This window comes from Bos taurus, chromosome 5 (assembly GCF_002263795.3).
Source record: "Bos taurus isolate L1 Dominette 01449 registration number 42190680 breed Hereford chromosome 5, ARS-UCD2.0, whole genome shotgun sequence".
Classification (NCBI taxonomy): Eukaryota; Metazoa; Chordata; class Mammalia; order Artiodactyla; family Bovidae; genus Bos; species Bos taurus.
This window is the reverse complement of record NC_037332.1, coordinates 73,895,486-73,917,217: the sequence shown is the minus strand read 5'-3', so window position 1 is coordinate 73,917,217 and position 21,732 is coordinate 73,895,486. Positions and strand designations below refer to the sequence as shown.

Here is a 21,732-nt window from a genome sequence, read left to right as displayed (position 1 = left end):
GTCAGTGAAAGAGTTTATATCAAACAACTTAAACTGGCTGTAGAAATGAAAAGTCTTGTCTGCATTATGGCAGCAGTTCTCGAGTTTCTTGACCTATTTCTCATCAGCTTGCATTGTAAGGCCAAAATTGGGAAGGAACAAAGAAACTCATGATTTGTGATAAGTGAGGCATGGTGTCAATGAGTTATGGCATATCGTATATTTCCATTTCATTTTGGGAAAAGTTGTAATGTGGGGGTATCTTTTCATCTTTCCTGTAATTGTTGTATAGCAGGTTGTGATGTTATACGTGCTGCTGAATGCAAGTTGACATTTCTGTCATATTTTGGGTCTCCCTTTAGTTCCTGGCTTCCCTTACCCAACTGCAGCCACCACGGCGGCCGCTTTCAGAGGAGCCCACCTGAGGGGCAGAGGGCGGACGGTATATGGCGCAGTCCGAGCGGTACCTCCAGCAGCCATTCCCGCCTATCCAGGGTAAGCAGTAGATTCCCAAATAAGCAACTGGATAAAACCAGAATACCATGGCCCTCTTATAACTTCTAGGATGTTGCCGTGCCACATAGTAGAGATTCTTTGAATATTTGCAAATTAACAGATTAGATGACAAGAACCATACCATTGTCAGAATGTAACAGAATATCAATGCATTATATAAATCTTCATCTTGGCCACCTTAAGCCCTCACAGTAGTGGCTTAAGACGGTAGCCAGAACTGTCTTGTGTTCACTAGCAGTGTGTTGGCATGGAGTTCACTCAGCATCGCACGAATTTGGATTAACACTCCTGCAGAAAACCAAACTAGGAGCTCAAGATTGTAGCGCAAGACTGCGTCTGCTGGGCTCACCCCTCCCCACCACCCTTGCTGGGCTGAGGCTCTCACATGTGCCCTCCCTTGTGGTTTCACTGCCTGGTGGTGAGCAGCAGAGCTAGTTACCCACAATGGATTTGCTTTCTTTGTAGGAGACGGATTAAAAGAGGTTAATTCAAAGATGAACCAAGTCCAATTGAATCAAGGGAGAAAGGGAGAAGTAGGAAGAATTAAACCACAGTTGGCTTCTGAATGATGGTAAACAACTAACGGAGCTGAGCATCCTTCACCCTTTGATTTTTGTACGGAGGGTGTCTCATGCAGTGGAATGATTCCATAGCAACAAATAAATCCTTTGTTACTGAATATGGGGGAGAAGGAGTGAAGATGGCAGGTTTTGATTTCCGTTGTTTCTCAAGGCCAGCCTACAATGTATATTTTTATATAAAAAGTGGACTTTTATAAGTTAGTTGTATCAGGACTTTCTTCAAAGTTGTGACGTTTGTGTTCCTCTTCTTTTTTCTGCCTGTGACAGGTTTTTTTCGCATATACTTACTGAAGAATAAACAGTGGCAGAGCAGCCTGTTCATTGCTACTTAGTAAAAATGTAAAGGGAAAGAGCCTCCTTTGTAGGTCCTTTTCTGACAGCAAAATTGACTGTGAGGTGTACTAATTTAGTAGTTAGTCATAGACCAAAGGGACATGCCATTCAGGGTCCTCAATTACACAGAATTAAAACATTTTTATCAGACAAGACAAATATGGGTGTTGAAATTGGCAGGCTCCAGAAGCCACTAGAAGGGGAACTACTTTAGAAATAAACCTTTGTTTGCAGTCTATAGATGTTTAAATCCCATGCATTCCATCATCTCCATCTTCTGCCATTACTTACTTTTAATTTTATCCTTTTTTCCCTCTCAACTTGACCTTTGACCTTCAACCTCTGACATCTCCTTTTAAAGAAGTGACTAAAGATACAATATTGTTTCATCAAGAAATATTCAAGTAAAACGTAAAACTGAGCCTTGGATGTTCTACACACTAGGAAAATTGTTTACAAAGCGTCTTCCATTTCAGTCCAAAAGATCGTACTGTCCTGTTTGCAAAGAGATACTGCTTACCAGAAACATGGGATTGTATTTTGTAATATTCCTGAGTTACTTTATCAAGTGGTTGAATTCGTTCCTATTCAATATAGGTCATTTCAGTATATTGGCCAAACTTGAAAACCCATTCTCTACCAAGTCTGTGTCAGGTATATATTTGCTCAAAGATACTTTACCTTTATGTCTAATTACATCAATTTCTGTGCATTACATTGAACACTAATTTCCCATGTTTTATTTTTTATTAACTAAACCACCTGTTTACATGGAAGATGGCAAGGAATAAGTCCAGTATTTTATGGGGAATGGCCTAAAATTGCTTTTTAGCTTAGTGAACTAATTTCATCATTAATCATTGTGTTCTAGCCTCCTCGTGGCATTTGATATAGGGAATATTGGAATTCTTCTAGATTTAGGTGAATATTCCCAATGAGTGATACAGTTTAGCATAAAACTTACTCATGTTTTTAATGCCACCACTCTTCTCTATAGAAGAAATATTTTCGAACTTTGCCTATTTCCCCATACTAAAATAGTTGAAGGTTAATTAGTCACCACTTGGCATCAATGCTTTGGCATTTTATCAGCCTTCTCATTATAAACAAGTCTCTTTTTTACTAAAATGCAGTTGAGAGGCAGATTATTTTCTAACCTCAGATTTTAGCTGCAGTTGGAGACTGAAAATGGACAGAATTTATCTAAATGGCCTCAGAGGTGAATTTGATTTGCCTCTTGTGTACTAATACAAAGGCACAGAATAATTGGGGCATCACAAAGTGTGATCGTACTATCCTATAAATACAGCAGAACCTCACTGGAAGTTGAGTTCAGAAACTTTATAGCTACCTGTAAAAAATAAATTATTTTCATATTCATACTAAAACTATGACTTGATAACCTCACTTGCTAGCTTGTTTATTATAGCAGAGAAGGTAGTAGTGAAAATTTCCAGCTTGTTTAGTTGAATAAATGATAAACAGATCTTTTAATTTTAAATAACCAAATCTTGATTTAGTGAAAAGACTCTTATCTTTTTTTCTCTACTGCTATTCTGTCTTTTGGTCCCAAAATAAAGTTTTGGGGAAATTATACGCACAAAATAGCTCAAAAGGCTTGAAGTCTATATCTTGATTATAATAGTTTAGTGTCACTTAGGATTAAAAACAGAATGGTGTATTTTTTTTGTTGTTCAATACAAATTTATTTTCTAAACAGGAAAATAGATCTTTTTATTCCTAATCAAGCTACCTTCTCGATTTTATTCATTTAAATAAAACAAGTCATGCCCAGAACCTCAGTTATCAACTGTATTTTTCAGAATTCCATGAATATTCTTATGGTCAAAAAAGAACCCTTAAAGTCTTCCAGTTACTCCTCCCACTCTGGATTATATTGTTACTATCTGGGATCCCCACTGCACCTTTCAATTCTTGGACCTTGGACCAATCACCTTAACCTTTAGCTCATTATCTCTGCTTGTGAAAGCAATGCATTGTGGGTATTTTTGGTTGTGTTTTTTTTTTAATTACATTTCTCTGTTTACTTTGGTCAGAATTGATTGACTTGTTTTTCTGAGGTGTTGCATTGGTTCTTAAAATGCTGAATAATAATACTTTGCATGCTTGTGTGATCAGCCAAATCTTATCGCATGTCTAATGTGCAGGGTAAAAAGCAGGTGATGTATGGATATCAGAAAAGAATTTCTACGTTTCTCTGAAACTGATAACAAAATACTAAACATAATGTTGAAGCATACTTTGCATACAGGTCCTGCCCTAGTGGGATTCTTTGGGGGTTTTTTGTTTTTGTTTTTTCTTTTTTTCATATTTAACCCCTCTCTGCACAAACCCTGCCCCCACCCCCACATACACACACCCCTTTTGAAAAGAAAAACGTCCTCTTAGGACAAGCTCATTTTTTTTAATACTCTCAATATGAAAGGTTGGTGTTTCCAATCCAGCAGGTTCTCCATAGCTATACTTGGCCCTCTGGGGATGCTCTTTATTGCTCTCATCCCACTCTAGTTACTAGATTGGCAGGCGTTTTCTTCTAGGGTTGCAGCCCTCCCCTGCCTTGCCTGTCTCAGAGCCGCCCCAACCTCTCCAGCCCAGGGTCCGTATTCATACATCACCTGCCCGTGTAGAGCGCATGTGCATGCTGCCGTCCTCAATAACCGGAATGTGTTTCTGTTCTTTTGTTTTTTTGTTTTTGTTTTTGTGTGGATTTTCTGCAGTGTGGTTTACCAGGACGGATTTTACGGTGCTGACCTCTATGTAAGTACACACACCGGGGCCTTCTCGTCCCCATCCCCTGACAAGCCAGCCTTTTTTTTTCTGTTTCTTTGGTTTGGTTTTTTTTTTTTTTTAATATAGTTTATTTAATTTTTATTTTATTTTTCCTTGTGGATATATATATATTTATATATTTAAGAATGCAAGCATGCTTCTCTGCCACTGCGCTTGCCCCTGGGTGCAAAAACTAAGCCTTTGGGTTTCCTGGTCATTGCTAGAATCAGTCTACTGGACATATTCTTTTCCCTTCCCTATGCCCACAGATATTCTGTGTTTCACGAATATACTTGAGAGATGATCAGCAGGTTTAAAGTCTTTTCTTCCTGTCGTCTCATGTGCATACATAAATAACAGGACCAGCGTAGCCTGAAACCAGCTCTTTCCCTTTTCTGCTTTTCTTTTCATTTCACATCCCTCTTTAGATCATTAGGGCTTTGATTTCTGTAGATGGCAAGAAGCTTCCTGAAATGTGTGTTTTCCTGTTTCACATGCTTTGAGAGAGCACTGTCTTGTGAGAGTGAGGTGTGAGGAATTGATGCCAGTGGAGAGTGGGTAGGAATGAGAGGAAACCAAATACTCAGTGCAGAAGGCTTTTCTGTATCAGAAGGTCCATAGCCAGTGGGGCCCTTTCTTTAAGAGCCATCTAGAAGGAGACAGATGGCATCGTTAGCAACCTACACTCTTCTACAAACGTTTGACTCATACAAGATTTGTTGATTTGACCAGCCATGGTAACACCTTTATTACTCTCCAGTATTTAAACTGTCTAGCTATAGCTTGAGTCTTATGACTGGTGGTCACATGTTATTTAAAATATGGACAAAATGATCTAACCTGACAAAAGAGTCAAGTTTTTGAGTTTTGCAAGTCTTTTATTAGGACCTCTCTCCAAAAATCTCTTTCTGAATGCATGCTTAGTCTAACTACCCACATTGTTAAGAAATCATTTCCTGAGAAATACTTGTCAGCATGAAATGATTCTTTGGGCACAGTGTAGAATTGTCTGGAAATGATTTCTCTACCCTAATTTCTCCAAAGTCAATAAGGATACCTTTTTAATGAACTGTTTGAACAGTCTGCCAGAGATTCCCAGCAATCTTAAAACATTAATGCCCTTTCAGAATGCATGTGGAGTATGCATTCTGTATTGCTGAAAGTAGACAGGAGAGAGCAGTTCTCTGAGATAAAGTGGGGGGGTGTACACACCTGGCCCGTTTAGAGCAGACCTTCAGAGTAGACTTGAACACATGCTTGAAGGAACCTTAGCCATGATTTGGTCCAGCCTCCTCACTTTGTGGATATGTTTCTTAGATTGTGACACCCACATTACCGAAATTGTTTGTTTATCCAAGCATAAAACCCAAATAATCAATATTTCATTACCTCTCATAGTAATTTAGTTAAAATCCACATCTTTCCTCTAATGGTCTTCAAGAAGTAAATGAAAGATCTCTTTTTCTTATGCTCACGGTGAAACTTGAGGATTAGGAAACTATTAATATATCCTACTTTTACACCAGAGTGTACTTTTCTAAATACATGTATATACATAAGCTCTTATAAGCATGTACATCCTCCCATATACATTAGTCTCCATAGTCTCATGAAGCTCACCTTTATGTTATTTAAGTTTTCTTGAAATCTGGTCTATTCGAGTACACTTCCTCTTGGATTGGAGTTTGTTTTTTCTCTAATATCTTATTTGGGGATTTCTTAAGTGTAATGTACTTCTAGCTTATTAAGATTTGCCTCCTTCCACCTTGTTAAGTCGTCCAACCGAGTATTTGTTAACAGTTCTCTCACTTCCTTAGTTTACAATATGTGACTTTATTAAGAGAGAAATGATTTTTCTGCACTTAAGAAAATACTCTTGTTTTTTTTTTTTTAATCTATGAATTGAACAACCTTATCAAGCTGAACAGAAGTAATTCAGCAACCTTGCCAAAACATTTTTTTGATCTGTGGCCCCTAGTTGATGAAAAGACTGAATACTAATGATATTTTTATTTCTTAGTTATCTTAAGCCAGTTAGTTACTTAGAGGAAAGAAGAAAAAGTTGGTTACTAGTGCTGAAATGATACCCAAACCCACAAATGGAAAACCGGAAAACATGAGGTGGGAACTGTTGAGTGAGGCTTAGAGTTAACTTTGAGTACAGCTTTTACAACTGCACATTCCCCACCCCATGTGTGAGGTGGCAAAGGAGGCTTCTTTAAAAAAACACACAAAGAGCAACAATAAAAACCCCTATCATTTTATGTTGAATTTGTTTCTGCTTCTCTCTGTACATTTTCCCTTCTGTGAAAATCTATTAATGTATGTTTAGTTCTTATCTCAGAAAGGAAGATCAGAGATAGAGAGGTTGGTTTATCTAGTCTAAAAAGTGCCCTGAACCTGAACTTGAGGAGACAACATGAGGGAAAAAGAGTTTAAATTGCTGGCTTTTATTTAAGCTACATTAATTTAGGCTATTAACTGTGAAGGTATTTTTTGTAGGTTTTTTTGGTTTTGTTTTGTTTGTAATCTCTCCCTGTCCTCTTCTTAGGCCATAACCCCTGCTGGCCACTTTCTTCCTCCCCGTGTCTTTCATGGCACATTCCTCTCTGGAGAACTGATCTAGCAATCGTGCCCATGACTTGTAAAGAGACTCCCCACGCTAAGATTTGGGAGTGTCACAGGTAGATTATGTGTCTGCCTGCCCCCTCTTTTTCTGATCAGTAGGAAAGACACCGTTCACCCTAATTCACTTTTTTAATGGGATAACAACTGCTCCTAATTCTCACCCTGTGAAAAGCATGCTTGCATCCAAAGGAAAGAAAAGGCTGGTGGGCCCCTTCGCGGGCTTTTTTGTATGATTGTTTTCCTTCCACAGCTGTGTTTTTTGAACTGCTCTTCCTGTGTTCTGTTATAGAATAGTCTTACAGGAACCAATCATTAGCGCTAAAATACCTCAGGTAGGAGTGCCAGTGTGACCTGCCAATCAATCAGATTGTGGATTGCAGTGAAAAAATTGAATTATACTAACCATTCCAGCTCCACGTTAGAGATGGGAACAGAGGCTTTTTTGGACAATCAAGACTTGTGAGCGTGTGATCTAAGGCCTGCTACCTCAGCAGTGCACCCAGTCAAGCTCCTTACATGAGGGCACCTCCTCCAAAATTCCGTGCTCCCGCCCCATTGCCACACGTCCGCCCCAGGTGTGTTACACGCACTGTGCCATCACTGCCACCTCTTTCAGTTTGTCAATCACATTTATCCATGGTGTGAAACTGGTCTTTTATATTTTGAAGAGCTTAGCCATTTGGGATATCTTCTTACTTCTGTGAAAGAAATGAGAAAAGAGAGAAAGTAGAATCCGTCTAGACAGGATTTCTGAATCCCAAATTGGCCCCTGTTGTGAAGTCATTGTAGTAGTTGGGCTGTGCTGCTATGTAAGTTTGAAGTTGTCCTAAAAATCTAGGTATACTAGAACTCTAAAATGGAAGCATATGTTTCCCAAGCCCTCTCTCCTTTTCACTTTAAAACCAGATTAGTGAGGGCAGTGGATTACAATGCCCTGTTCGATTTGCTGGTAGCTAGGTGCTCAGCAAAAGGGGAAGCAGCAGGTAACTTGTCACAATTCAGTTAGTCTATTGATGTGGCCACCCAGCAAGCTTCTGGAGGTGAAACGATTATAGAGAAGCAGAAGAAAAGTGTTTGAAAGGCTTAGTCAGTTGAAGATCATCTTTTATCTATCATAAAAGTAGTAAGTGGAAGATACCAAATCGGTCATAAAGATTCCTTTCCTTAACCCCAAGTTTAATAATAATAGAAATTTAAAATATTTTCCTTAAAAATTTTTCATTACTCTTCCAAGTAGATAAGGTCTCCCAGTCAAAAGCAGTAACGATATTATCATTATTACAAGTTTTGTATTCACATCTGTATTACTCACGTTTAATCCAGTGTGCCATATTGCCACCAAAGAATCTTTGTTCTCCTAAAGAGCCCCTCCTCATACAAGTTCAGTCCAGAGCCGTGGATCTCAGCGGAGGAAGTGAGGGAAAGGAAGGAGTTAGAATCATGTAAAGACAGTGATCCCCAGAGGCACAGCCTTAAGCCCAAGCCAGTTGGACTAGATCTCTGCTCTGCTATAGTAATTCAAAGCATCACACTTGCCATTCTCCCCACCTGCCTGCCCACCTCCACCCCCACTCCCTTTGCTTTTTTACATCCCTTTATGTATGTAAATCCATACACCACATGCAGGGAACAAGCTTTCATTCGTCTGCTGGTCTTGAAATATACATTCTTCTCCTCAGTGTCACATAATGTCATTGTCTTCCAGGTAGAAAGAAGGTGTCTTGACATCACATGCTCACCAAAGTCCTGTTTTAATGTAAATCCTAAAACAAAAATGTAGTAATATACTTAATGGCCAGGTTAAAATCAAGACAAGGGAAGGTTAAATGGAGACAGAGAAAGGCCATGTGTAAGAGGAGAGGTTCTGTAGAACCCTTCCACTCTGTTCTAATTAAAACACAGCTCAGGCCTGTGCAGAGGAGTCACGTGGTCGGCGTGGCAGCACTCTAAAGTTCACTAGACAACAAAATTGGTTCAGAGCGGAGTCCCTAGGTGACACTGAGCAGTGGAAAAGTGAGAGTTTAACAACAACAACAAAAGGATCTTAAAGGTAACAGCATTTTCATTTGAAAAAACTAGAAGTTGAAGGCAGGGATGTGTTACAGAAATGTGAAAAGATAGAATGCTTAAACACAGGAAATATTTTAGAACACTGGATCAGTAGGTCTGGGTGTTGACAGAGGGCAGGCATACAAGTGAGCACTGCGGGTCAGAAGTGAATCAGGAAGATTGACTAGGGAAGTGGTATAGCATTGGGCTGCCCCAGTTGGGAGCATTAGGAGTCATTCAGAATGAATTACAAAGGAATGAGAAAGTAATTGTTTGTAAGGGGCGTGTGGAATATTTGGACCAGGCTTAGCCATGCCAGATTTATCCAGCTGTCAGTTTCCAAAAAGCTGTCTGTGTCTGCCCTCCGACATTAGGGTGTGCTGTGGCCATGCTAATCCCCATTTTTTGTTTTATTTCAAATCACACACAGATAGAATCTGCAAACTGCTTCAGATCAAACAGGTCTGATTGTGTGTAAATACATATGTCCTTTTTAATTTTTATTATTAATGGTTGCTTCAGTTTTGCATTGGTGCATGGTTCAAAGCAATACACATCAGCTATCTCATGACTTCATATCTCCAAATGAATTATTTCTCCTCTTTTTTTGTTTGTTTGTTTGTGCAGTCAGCTGAAGAAATGTTAACATCTCACTCTAAATCTCTCAGTGGAGTCTCTGTTCCCTTCTCTGATATAACAGATGGGTTACTGCTTGTTATAATTATTAACATCGTGGTGTGGGCCAGGGCTCGGGCGGGCCAGATTGGCTCTTTCTCTGGGCTGGGAGGGCCAGTCGTTAGGGTCTGGAATGTTAACTCGAGTGGTGACTGACTGTTTCCGTAATACCAGGTCGTTGTGGCTGCACGCTCTAGTAATTGAGGCTGTGTACTTCACCGAGCTTGTGGTAGAGCCTAGGGCGAACCGCTGTCCCAAGAGAATGCTGGGATAGATAGAGTTAGCCAATCCGAGTCTGAACGTGGTGATTTTGCTGGTCGTTCTAGCTCCAGATGTTGGCATGCTTAGTTTTTAATGTGATTAATAAATGTGGCGCCATACCCCTTCCCCACGCCTGAACCCTGTCTCTCCTACCCCTTCCCCCACCCTTGTTCTTTTTGAAAAACCTAAGAAACAGCAATGAAGCCCTTGGTGTTTCAAACTGCACTTTGTTCTCATGTTCCATAAACAACTTCAGATTTGCTCATAGAAGTGAAAGTTGAGAAAATGGTTTCTCCGCCTGGATGCTTTATGCCTTCCAGCATCCAAACTGGAAATAAATATACCTGAATGTTCACTGGCTTATATTATGGTGAGACACATTGTTGAATAACCAATTGAAAGCACCATCAGAAATACTTTGGACTAAGAATACATCTAAGAGGAGTAAATCCGTGACATGTAATTTAGCTTGTGTGATGTGGGGGTAGTCATGGATGAAATTAACAAGTTAATTAGGATATTACTTCCTGTCCTAAAAGTAGATCCCTCCTCCTAAAAAAGCCTGTCTATAGCACCATTATCCTAAAGTAGTTAGGAGACATGTGGAAATATTATCTGCTTTTTAAAAAAAAAAAAACAAATTGATGTAGCTTCTTAAAATTCTCTTGACATTCTTCTTGAGCCTTTTGTTACCAATAAAATACTTGCATCTCTGTCCTGCTCCTGATTTTGAATGGCAAAAGGCCCTCATCAAGCTCAGGCTCCGGAGTCAAGAGTTCACTTTGAGCAAAAGGAAAGGACTGGAGGTAGATTATCTGCATTCCCTTCTGGTTTGGAAGGAGCCTTCTTTCCCACAGCCTGATCCATTTAAAATTGACTTGATCAACAGTAACATTACCGCTTTGGGGGAGAATGGGTGCATGTATATATGTATGGCTGAATCCCTTCGCTGTTCACCTGAAACTGTCACAAATTGCTAATTGGCTATACCCCGATACAAAATAAAAAGTTCAAAAAAAATAAAACAATAGCATTGCCCCCAAGCCACTGAGGTTCCCCTGGTTTCTTGCAGGCTGAGGAAACCAAGAGGAAATGTCTATCAGTAACCTCATTCAGAACCTCTTTTCTTCCAGAATTAGTGCACTGCCGCTCAAATTTAATGATTGAATACAATCCCCAGTATATCTGACATACCAGGACTTACTGAGAATCTAGTTAGTATTTTTATGGGAACGTATACCTCTGCGCCATGGCATAGAACTTAAGTTTTTAGTTGTTTTACCCAGGTAGTGTACATTGGGCTTTAATTGCTTTTATTACCTTGACTTTTTCCATTTTTAGAGATTATTTTGGATTTTGAAGATCTGCTGAAGGGACAGACTTCCTGATGTCTTGTATGCCACATCACCCTCACTTACAAAGAGGTTTTCCTGAACATGGCCCTGCTTTAGACTTCACACAAGCAAACTTTAATTTTAAATACGTGGAACCATTTATAATGATACAGGAAAAGTGAACCTTCAAGATTCATACAAAGCTTAAAATCTCAACTACAATGATTAACATCTTGTTTTGTTTAACAGTTGGTTTTACTGTTTCATTTCTTCTTTAGAAGTTTTTTTTAAAAAGTGAAGGAAGGAGATACTTTAGTTTATAAATAATGTAGATACTTAGGCGTGTATGTATGACAGGGTGTATGTTGCAGCTTGGATATACGGCTCTACCCAAATCAGTCTGCCCTGCCTGTCCTGGTAGACCTGGCTAGAACTCAGAGGAAGCTTGTGGATCACATCTAGCCCCTGAGGGTTCTCCTGCCATGGCCCCATCCCATTACCAGTGTTGGTAATATTAATGAGAATTTTCTTATTTATATGAATATCTATGGAAAGATCTATAATTGAAACAATGTTCAAATCATTCACTTAAACAAGGAAGGAATAATACAAAACCACTGAAAACTAATCAGGGATTTTTTTTTTTTTTTAATGTACATTTGCAGCTACTTCTGATGAATTTGAGGAGCATAAATTTAAAGAGCAGGAGTATACTTTACCCCGCAGTACAGTGTCTTCAGTTAGAGAAAGGATAAATTACGTAAGAAAGAAGCAAAAAGCTATAAGAAGAAATTACAGGTATTTCCAGAAGAAGATTTGGACAGAAATAAAAGTAGCAAGCTAGAAGCTACCTAGTAAGGTGGTTAAGAAGACCAGAGGTCCCATTAGAAAATGCTTGTTTTCAATCCTAAGAAACGATATAGAAAAATTCAAATTTTTTTTTGTAGACTTAGCAAAAATTGAACATTTGAAGAGATCGAAAGTAGAAAGCACAGGGCAGAAAGCTTCAGATGTCCATGAGAAACGGACATACTAATCTACGGAAATGAAACGGGCTGTGGTTCACTGCTGAGAAGCCCTCCAAGTGGACATAGTTATATTTTGCTATATCTGATGGAGCTAAGACAATAATATAAGTATACAACTGAATTAGGTTTAGGGAAAATAGATGAATTCTAAAAAGGTAAAGAAAAAGAAGGAAAATAGGGCTCGCCACTTTTTCCAGTAGCCTGTCTCATGTGCCATTTGTTGTGATTATCTTTGAAATACTTTGTGAAGAAATACACGTGCTTCCCCCTGGCAGTAAAAACCTTTTGAGTATTCGATTCATATAAACGGAGGTAAAATAGCAGGACAGGGAAATTGGAAGCTCTTTGGGACTAAGAGGATATTTGAACCCATGGAAGAAAAGCTCCAGAGCCTGTTGTGAGCTTGGGACATAAGGATCCCCAAAGCTTTTAGGAAAGAAAAGCAAATGTGGTTAAATGCTTGGGGGAGGTGGGAAGGGCTTCCTAATCTATTTGAACCTAGCCCAAGGAGCCCCCAGCCCTTTGTAATCTGATGTGCCTGAGTCTGAAATATAGACTGAAGTTAGCATACTTTTTCTGTAGGGGGCCAAGTGGTAAAGCCTTTCGTCTTCATTGGCCATGCGGTCTGTGTTACAGCTAGTTTCAGAAACAGGTGGCAGACCACACTGGCCCACGTATGGAGGTTTGCCAACCCCTGGTCTGCACTGGTTCTTCCTTCTGAATGTCATTTGGTTGTCCTAGCCTCTTGGCAAACACACGAGGCCACGTGGAGCAGAGCGCTTGTATGGGCCCTTTCTCTATAAACTGCTGTCTTTTAGCAGTAGATCAGGTTGAGTATACGTCAGAGAATCTGAAGATAGCACATATAAACTTACATGTTTTAATTCTAAAGGTTCCATTTCCTGTCAGATAAAGTTCTCCCAACTTGCTGTAAATATTTTCCTTGCTGAAAGTTCCAACAAAGATAGATCCAAAATCATATATCTTCATTTAGGGGCAAGAGGGATAAATTAGGAGCTTGGGATTAAAACATACACACTATTATATATAAAAATAGATAACCAGCAAGGTCCTAGTGTATAGCACAGAGAACTCTACTTAATATCTTGTAATAACCTATAATAGGGAGGAATCCTAAAAAGAATAGATACTTAGATATATAACTGAATTATGTTATACCTGAAACTAACACCACATTGTACATCAACTATATTTTAATTTTAAAATATTTTTAATCATATTTTCACTTCTTAAATTTGAGAACAGGTACCCCAGTGTAGTTTACTTATGTTACTACTACAAATTGCAAAACAAATCCCGGTCTTGGGCGGAGCTTAATTTTGCACTGAGGAGCAACATGCAGACTGATGCAGTTTGAAACACTCTCTCCCCACGTGTGTGTCTGTGTCCATGTCTGTCTCTGCGTCCCGTCTGTCTGCGTGTGGGCGGGTGTGTGTTCACCTGTCCCCCGGGGGGAGAGGTGTCTGTAAAGTGAGTTCTCTTCTCTCCTGTAGGGTGGGTACGCAGCCTACAGATATGCACAGCCCGCCACTGCGACCGCAGCCACCGCCGCTGCCGCCGCTGCAGCCGCTTACAGCGACGGGTAGGTGCTGAGGGAGGGCGAGCCCCGCTGCCTTGCGCCACCCCCTTCCCTGCCCGCACCCTTTCCAGAAGGGCACTTGGGCCACAGGGCTGCTGCTGAGCTGAGTTTTCTGCAGGCCTTCTCCCCAGACCCTGCCCCACCAGAAACCCACCAGCTCAGACCCTTCCCTCCCTCTTGTTCTTAGGCCCTTCTGGCTCTGACCCCGGTTTCCCGCTCCCTCATCACCAACGCCCTTCTTTTCCGTTTTATAGACCTACTTCAGAGATTTTCAGTTCCTGCCTTTAGGAGCAGACAGAGATTTTTTTTCCATTCTGCTAGTTTCCTAATAGCATTCCAAGACCAGGTTCCTCACAAATCCTTAGACAGTCAAACACACTTTTAAGTTTTTGTGTTTTTTGTTTGATTACTGTCTTTTCTTTATCCCTGATTGGATTTCTTTTTGCAGTTATGGCAGGGTGTACACCGCCGACCCCTACCATGCCCTTGCCCCTGCCGCTAGTTACGGAGTTGGCGCTGTGGTAAGTAGATGTGCCATTTTTTATTCTTTAAACATTTTACTTCTGACTTTTACCTACAGATTATAGAAGATCTAGGGAGGTAATAAATTCAGCCCTGTTTCCATTGCCAAAGTATTAAATCCAGTAGGACTACCTGTAAATTTCACGTGGCTCCTTTGTGTGCTCATGTGAGCTCCCTGCCTGGGTAAAGACAGCAGAAATGAGACTGCTGTTTTATGTTGCCTCAGATGTTAGATGCATGCCTGAGCAGGGTTTTACTAATAGGTGTTAGCTAAGACTTGGGGACATAGGACTCTAGTTTTCAGAAAACTTTACCTGTTTCAAATGCAGATGCCAAAAGATGTCCCTATTCTTAAGCCTTCAAGTAGATAGTAATAGAAATCACCAAGCAGTTGCCTTCCAAAGATATTTTATTAGTAACATTTGTGGCAAAATACAATATTTTCTTAGAAGTATACAAAGCATCCATAGAGCTCATCTAGAATAATCCCCCAGGACACCTCCAGGTCCAGTGACCAGGACTTACTGGGTTCAGCAGTGGCCGGTCCACAGAGATGCCACCTCGTACCAGAGCTTTTCTTGCCATCTTCAGTGCCACCAGGCAAGGGCCTGGGAACACAGGGGACCATGTCTGAGAGGGACACAGATGATGGGTCCCAGTTAAGACTTAAAGGATGTTCGAGAGCCTGCCATTTTCCACACTGAATCTACTGATGAGGATCTGTAGGAGGAAGTAATAGGGACTGGGTAGGGGAGGGGGAGGTGTCAGAATTGAGGTAGGAACATAAAATATCAAGAAAGGGATGGGAATCCCTAAGGTTTTATTTAGTGTCCAAATATTATAAATCCTATACCAAAAGAATGACCCAAGGAGTGATACAGTCCTAAGGAACTTTTGATTGAAAAAGATAAATCATTTGATAATGATCAAAGGAATAAAGTCCAGCTAAAACCCCAGCTATATATACATATACATATATATAGATAGATAGATAGATAAAAATCGGTACGTCAAGAAACAACCTGGTTGTTTTTATAAATGACTGAGGCAGTAGGCTTTATCCACCTCAGGTTTAAATCCAGCACCATCTCAAGCATGGGATGTGACAGTGATACTGATCAGAAGTACCGTGCTCCCCATTGTCAGGTAATGGGAGGAAGGTAAAGTCAGCAATCTGCTTTAGGCCACAATTATGGTGAAATAATCAAGGTAAATAGACACGTGCTTTTCAAAATCCACCTGTTTACAGACCTGGTTTTAAACTGCACAGAGTTTCTCTTCTGTGCTAATTCGTGTAAATAATGAAATGAATTGTTATGATCCCCTCCCCTTGAGAATATCAGGTCGGCAATAAATATTTGGGTCCCAATTGGAGCATTTTAGAGACAGAAGTTGGTTTCCTAACCTCATGCACTAGACACTATCTAACCAGTTGCTTTGAAGCTTCTAAGGAGGCTGTTTTTCCAAATCCCTTCTCAGGACATATGTTTTCTTTCATAATGCTTCTCTCATCAACCTTTGAATAATTTTTGTGTCTTTAATTACTGCAGGCGAGTTTATACCGAGGTGGCTACAGCCGATTTGCCCCCTACTGAAGTGACGTGAGACCCCTGCAAGTGGGACAGCCCCCCAGTTCATGAGGCCTGGCTATTGCAATATTTACTAGTAGAGGAACTCTATAGCAAGATGAAGAGGAAAAACAAACAAACAAACAAAAAAAAAACACAAAAAAAGAGAGAATACTTTTTTATACCTCACTATGTTCTTTGAATATGTATTTTTCCTTTAAATTTCTGCCTTTAATTCTTTTGTTCCAAAGATTGTGCATTTTTTTCTTTTTTTTTTTTTATTTTTTTTTTTAACTGTGGTAAAAAAAAAAAAATGCATTTCCATGTCTGTATGTCCGTGCTTAGCTTATTCTATCAGTCACGGAAGAGGCAGTTAATGAGGAAGGAGAGACATTAGGAGCTGATAAATGCATCTGATCAGAAATCAGCAGACAGGATTACCAAAGTGAATCTGGTGCTGACTGGCTGGGGGACAAGCAGAAGTAGAAGAGACCTCTCTGCAACAGGATATCCTTCTAGTCTTCTGAGTTTCTGGTCTTTGGCAGGTCATTCTGATTGGCTGTGGCTGGAATCCACATGCTAATAGATGATAGGAATGTGTGCTTGCAAAGCAGGAGAATCACAAAGACACTTTCCTCTCCTCTTCCCTCCTGTCTTCTCCATTCTTTTTATAATCATCTTAACATGCACAGCCTGAGATAGTTGGCATGGTTTTTGGAATTATAGTATTAATATTTCCAAACATGCGCTCAGACTGTGGATAATAAACACCTCATTAGGCATCCGGTCTCCAAATGAACTCTGGAGTCTGAGAAAGATCATTCTTTTCTTTGCTGTAAACCCTAGCGTTCCTGCTGGGCTTCTTCCCTTTCTTTGAACCACCGCTTAGCTCATCTCTCCGTTTTCTAACACCCTGCTCCCATGTCCTCAAGATTCAAGAATTTAGGACCCAGGGATAGAAGAATAAATAGCCAGTGGCCAAATTTCCCCAGAGGTCTGGGCATGGCTTGCAGGCTAGAAGTCCAAATTGTCAAGTGCCACTGAAGAGGATGAGGGCAAGAAAAAGGATGTTAGATGATGTCTGACAAGGTGCCCTGATATTCCCAGTCTTTCTCTTGCATCAGAAAGTCAGCACAGAGTGTAAAACATGTAACATAGGCTCTGTTGGCAAAAGATAAAGCACCGAGCCCTAGATCAACTGTCCCTGGAGGTTTGGTGAGCAGGGCGTATAAGGGCAGGCAAAGGCACTTTGTACGAGCTCCAAAGCCATAGGACTTTTCATCTTCCAGAGCCTGTACGAGTCACTTCTCTGTCCACAGTCTGGAGCCGTTACGGCCATTTCACCCAGCTTCTCATTATCCTCCAAAGACAGCCAGCTGAGCAGCTGGACCACTTGGTATTCGTGAACACTACAGGACATGAAACCGAAGCCCCTGAGGCTGCTCCCCTCCCTCCTGTACAGGAAGGAGGGTCTGAAATGGCCAGGACCTCACATGTTGCCAGAAAGAGCCACTCATGTGGCCACACAGTGAGTCCCTGCTACACTACCCGGCTTCAATTTTCTGTCTGTTATCAGGGCAGGGGGGCTGTGCTTCTCTTCTAGCTATTAGCTGTTAAAGGCAAGGGTCCTGCAGTATTTCCAAAATGAAGGCATTAGCAAATGGAAAAGCACGGTCCATTTGGCTCCCTGGTCTATTCACATTGGTACTAGGGTGACCTTTCACCCGTGGGATAGCTGCTAAAGGGAGCAATTCAGAGACATGGAGCTTCTGGTTTGTTATGGGTTTGTTTTGGTTTGTTGTTTTTTTGTTGTTGTTGTTTTAATTTTTTTTTTTTACTCCTGCCTCCACACATGTTCTTTCCTGATCCTGATTCTTGTCCCTGAATTAAAATAACTGACGTATGACAGCATCAAGCATTCTTTGTAAGCAGAGGGATCTGTCTTTGGGTGGGGGGGGCGGGGGGGGGGCTGACCTGTCATGTATAATACATATCTTCTCCCCCTTCAGAATCCTTTCTCTCCTAATAACTGGGAGAGAGGCTTCCCTGAAACTGAAACCAGGGGAGACATCAAGGAAGCTAGAGGCCTCGATGCAATCTTACTCATTCTGGGGAGGAATGCACGATTAGAGTACGCCAGACTGCCCAGTCCATTGGCCATTTTCTAAGGGTTCTCCTCCCCAAGCCAAAGTTTGGTTTGTTGCTGTTAAGACAATTTTTCTTGTGTGTATATAAGTATTTCAGTTCGGGGTGGGGGAATGGGATGTGGGGCTTTCACAGTCCAAGGGACTGGGGGCAGAGAGGATTTTTCTTTCTTTCGCTTTTGTTTTGAGGGAGAGCTTTTACTGACTAAAGAATCTGAGAGAAATGTTGTGTCCTGTTCATACAGGGGCCATTCTAACAAATGGTGAGCCACTGCTTCAGTGGAGACAAGGCCAAATTCTAAATAGTTGTATCCATGGCAGAAGAGAACAGGGCAGTGAGTTTAAGGATTTTCTTTTCTTTTTTCCAGAAAGAGGGAATAGTGATGGGAAAGGCAGGGAAGGCAGCTTCTACAGCCCTTTTTAAAAGAGGCAGAGGCCTGAGCTTTCGTACATTTCAGTTCAGCTGGCTCTGGCTGAGGATGCGGTAGGCAAGCTCTGTGTTTTCCAGTGGGCCTCTGCTGTACTTCCAGGGATGGTGTTAACACTGCTTCCTTCAGCTCCCTTTACTAAGAAAGACTAAATCGTTATTAAAGGGCCTTTGGTTTTCAGTGTCAGCGCTGACTGGGGTTCTTGAAGCACCTCAGTTTACTGGCATCAACCTGCCCCATCAGCTTCTGAACTTCGAGACTCCACACAGGCAGCTTCGTCAGAGGCAGGTTCCTCAAACCATCAGTGCTTGTTTCTTCCTGACTTTCGTTCCCAGTGGACTCAGAAACAAAGTCAGAAGAGAGTTGGCATCTCGTGAGTTTGTTAGAGGATGCTGGTGGATAAGTCTAGAAAACTTACCCATGCTGAGTCACGTGAATGACTTCAACTGTAGGTCACCATGTAGACTTCTCTACCACACTTCTTACTCTTAGAAGCCGGGCTCCTTCCAGGAATCCTCTAGTAAACACCTTTAGCTGAATATCCGTCTTTCAGCCCAGAGAGCTGTCCTCAGAGCTTCTCCAGAACCCATTATATTACGTAATTCGGCTCCCACTGACCCTGATCAGCTGTTGCGATTTGTCATTTTTAAGGCTCTCAGGTTTTACAAAACCTACCGGCACCATCCTCCTCCAGCAGCCATGGGTGGAATTGAGCCAATATTATCTTTCCTTGAAAAAGAAGGGAACTGGGGCTCAGCTCTTAGTTTCAGGGGAGCTAGTGGGCTCTATTCAGTAGAAATCAATGATAGCAGCTTTTCCTGCAAGTGACTCCTCAGGGGCTGAACTGCTCTTGGTTTAGGTTCTACTTCCTAGAGTTCTGGCAGAGAAGTTTGAGTCATCGCCACCTTCTAACTAGTCACATAGCTTCCAGATAGGAGGGAGGTGTGAACCCGGGGCAGGAGCACCCTCCAGGTCTATCTGTGAAGGGCTGGGCAGCTCCCTTCGCTCTGGCAGGAGGATGAGCCCAGCGAGGACAGGGCAGAGCCGTAGGGAGGGGAAGGGGGAGCCCCGGGGACCACCCCCTTCCACCAAGCCCGCCGCTTCTCTGCTGCTTGCAACCCCCTATAGCACAGTACCATGTGCAAAATCACAGACTTGTTTCCCCCAGGAGATAGGAGGAAAGGGACTTTGGTGGGTGGGGAAGGGATAGTGGTGTTTTAAAAGCATAAGTTACTGTTTGCACTGTTTTAAGATAGGAAAAAAAAATATATAGTGGGCAAGGTGAACATCCAACGTAAGCTTGTGTGTTTTTCTTTTGTCATGCTCTTGAAAATGTTTGACCGTTTGTAGTATCCACCGGTGAAGCCTGATGCTCTGTTGCATAAAACACTATTTTTTTGGAAATGTTACTGTCTGAAAGCCTCTTCCCTCCCTTTCCCTTCTCCTGTGTTCTTCCTTCATCCTCGCCTGACTGATCAACCAGGCAGTAGCCATCAGGAGCTGCAGCGAGGAGCAGGGCCCTTTCCAAGTAGACTCTGGGTGTCCTCAGCCGGGGGGTGCCCTCTGGTCCAGCGGCTGCCGTCGAGTCCCTGGCCCCCATCTTTAAGGCTTCCAGACCAGGCCACAGCAAATTCTCCAATTCCCAACTCCAGTGCACTAGGAAGGAGGAGCCGAGGGGGCCAGGGGAGCACTCGCACAGAGCCCGTGGGCCCGCGGCCACAGCAGCTGAGTTCTCCACGTTACCAGAACTGTAGCCAGTTACAGCTTACTCAGGAAAACGGTCGATCCTTCAGCCATGGTAGTGCTGGTTGGCAGGGCTTGGTAACGGAGAGAACGGCTCATCGGCCACCACTCAGACCTGGCCTTGAAGGGGACCGCCAGCTGGAGGGGCCCCGCCTGGCAGTGACTCACACACCAGCCGGTGTGGTGAGGGCTTAGCTCACACCCGCCAGCAAAAAGGGAACAGCAATTCTCTTTTCTCCCCGCAACCCCGCACCCCCACTCCCCACTCCTGTTACCAATGCCAGATTCCCAGGGGGTACATACGTTTTTGAATTTTTTAAAAAATGTCTTTTGGTTTGGTTTTTCTGGGGACCGATGAGTGCTTTAAGCAGCATCAATACCCCGCCAGGCCCCCAGCTTCTTCATTTTTTTTTTTGTATTTTTCTGTTCACAGTATTTTGTGTGTGTGTGTGCAAAGTTTTGGCAGCTCATTTTGGCTGTATTATATATCGAGTGATGAATTGATCCTTTTTTTTTTCCCCCTACGGGATATTAATTGTTTTCTCCTTGTGTTATAATCCTGCTTGTGAACAGCTGGAGCAAACCTGGGGCTGACACACTAAGCTAGGGCTGCAGAGTGCTGAGAGAGCCGGGCGGGTTGGCTTGTCCCCGACAGGCTGACCCACCTGAGTCTCTGAGCTTTTCAGTCCAAATCTCTGCAAGGCTAAAATCGCCAGCAAACCTCCCCTCTTCTCCCCGCTCCCCGTGGCAGGGACGGAAACATCCCTACTTGCAGTTTCTCAGGCCCCCTCCCGATGCCATGGCAAAACAGGTACCTGCAGGGCACGGGGGCCTCCCATGGGATGCTTGCATAATCCACCGCCTGGCCTTTTCTCCCTCCCCTCCCTGCCCCCCGGAATCACTTCCTAGGACACCCGAGCTGCTTGCCCAGGGTCCTGTTTCCCTGCCAACTCCAGAGAAGCACCCAGGGCTTTGTGACAGTCTCTAATCCCTCCCCTCTCGTTAAGAATCATATTGTATAGTAGCTTTTAGACCATACAGTATTCATTGGGTTACTCCTATTATTATCAAGTAGCTGGAATTGTGAAGGTCGGAGTAGTTAGATCTTTAGCTTTGATTCCTTATTTTTTTTTTGTATTACTATCCATGTGTATAAATTATTGATCATGTTGCTGGCTTTTATAAACTCTAAGCAAAGGAAGAGCACTGCCTCTGCCTTTGCAAATGGTAATGAAGCACTGTTTTTAAATAAAAGAGAGAAACACCATTCTCCTGCCTGTGTGTGTTGATCCTCAGCAATCCTGCTGTTGCCTCCCCCTGAGGCTCCAAAGATAGAGGTTGGATCCGAATTCTAAGATGGAAAAAGGCAAGCAGCAAATGCAGTGCTCCCTGAATGACAGGCCTGCTCTCCAGCCCCTTGCTGTCTTCCTGTCTCTCCCTCTGAAATTTCCCCCTTCCCTTCTTGCTCCTCCATCCTCTCCAAGTGTCCCTGCTGCCACCCTCGCCTGCTTTGGAAACTGCCACCTCTCCCCTGGCTCCCTGGCTGCCATGCA

At 42.2% G+C, this 21,732-nt stretch overlaps 1 protein-coding gene across 40 annotated transcripts in view; it reads left to right on the top strand.

Moving 5' to 3' along the window:
- RBFOX2 (RNA binding fox-1 homolog 2) overlaps positions 1–21,446 on the top strand; it is a 293,230-nt gene extending 271,784 nt beyond the window's left edge. For 15 of the 40 annotated variants that reach the window (XM_059886356.1, XM_059886359.1, XM_059886353.1 and 12 more), the window contains 6 exons: positions 332–474; positions 4,148–4,187; positions 9,307–9,338; positions 13,689–13,777; positions 14,223–14,295; positions 15,847–21,446. In XM_059886356.1, coding sequence (XP_059742339.1) covers positions 332–474; positions 4,148–4,187; positions 9,307–9,338; positions 13,689–13,777; positions 14,223–14,295; positions 15,847–15,901 — 432 coding nt within the window. In that variant the 3' untranslated portion in view covers positions 15,902–21,446. Of the gene's footprint in view, positions 1–329; positions 475–960; positions 1,063–4,147; positions 4,188–7,116; positions 7,160–9,306; positions 9,339–13,688; positions 13,778–14,222; positions 14,296–15,846 lie in introns of those variants that run through there. The other 25 variants (XM_059886364.1, XM_005206788.3, XM_059886363.1 and 22 more) reach the window with 11 other exon arrangements.
- Positions 21,447–21,732: the final 286 nt, after the last annotated feature.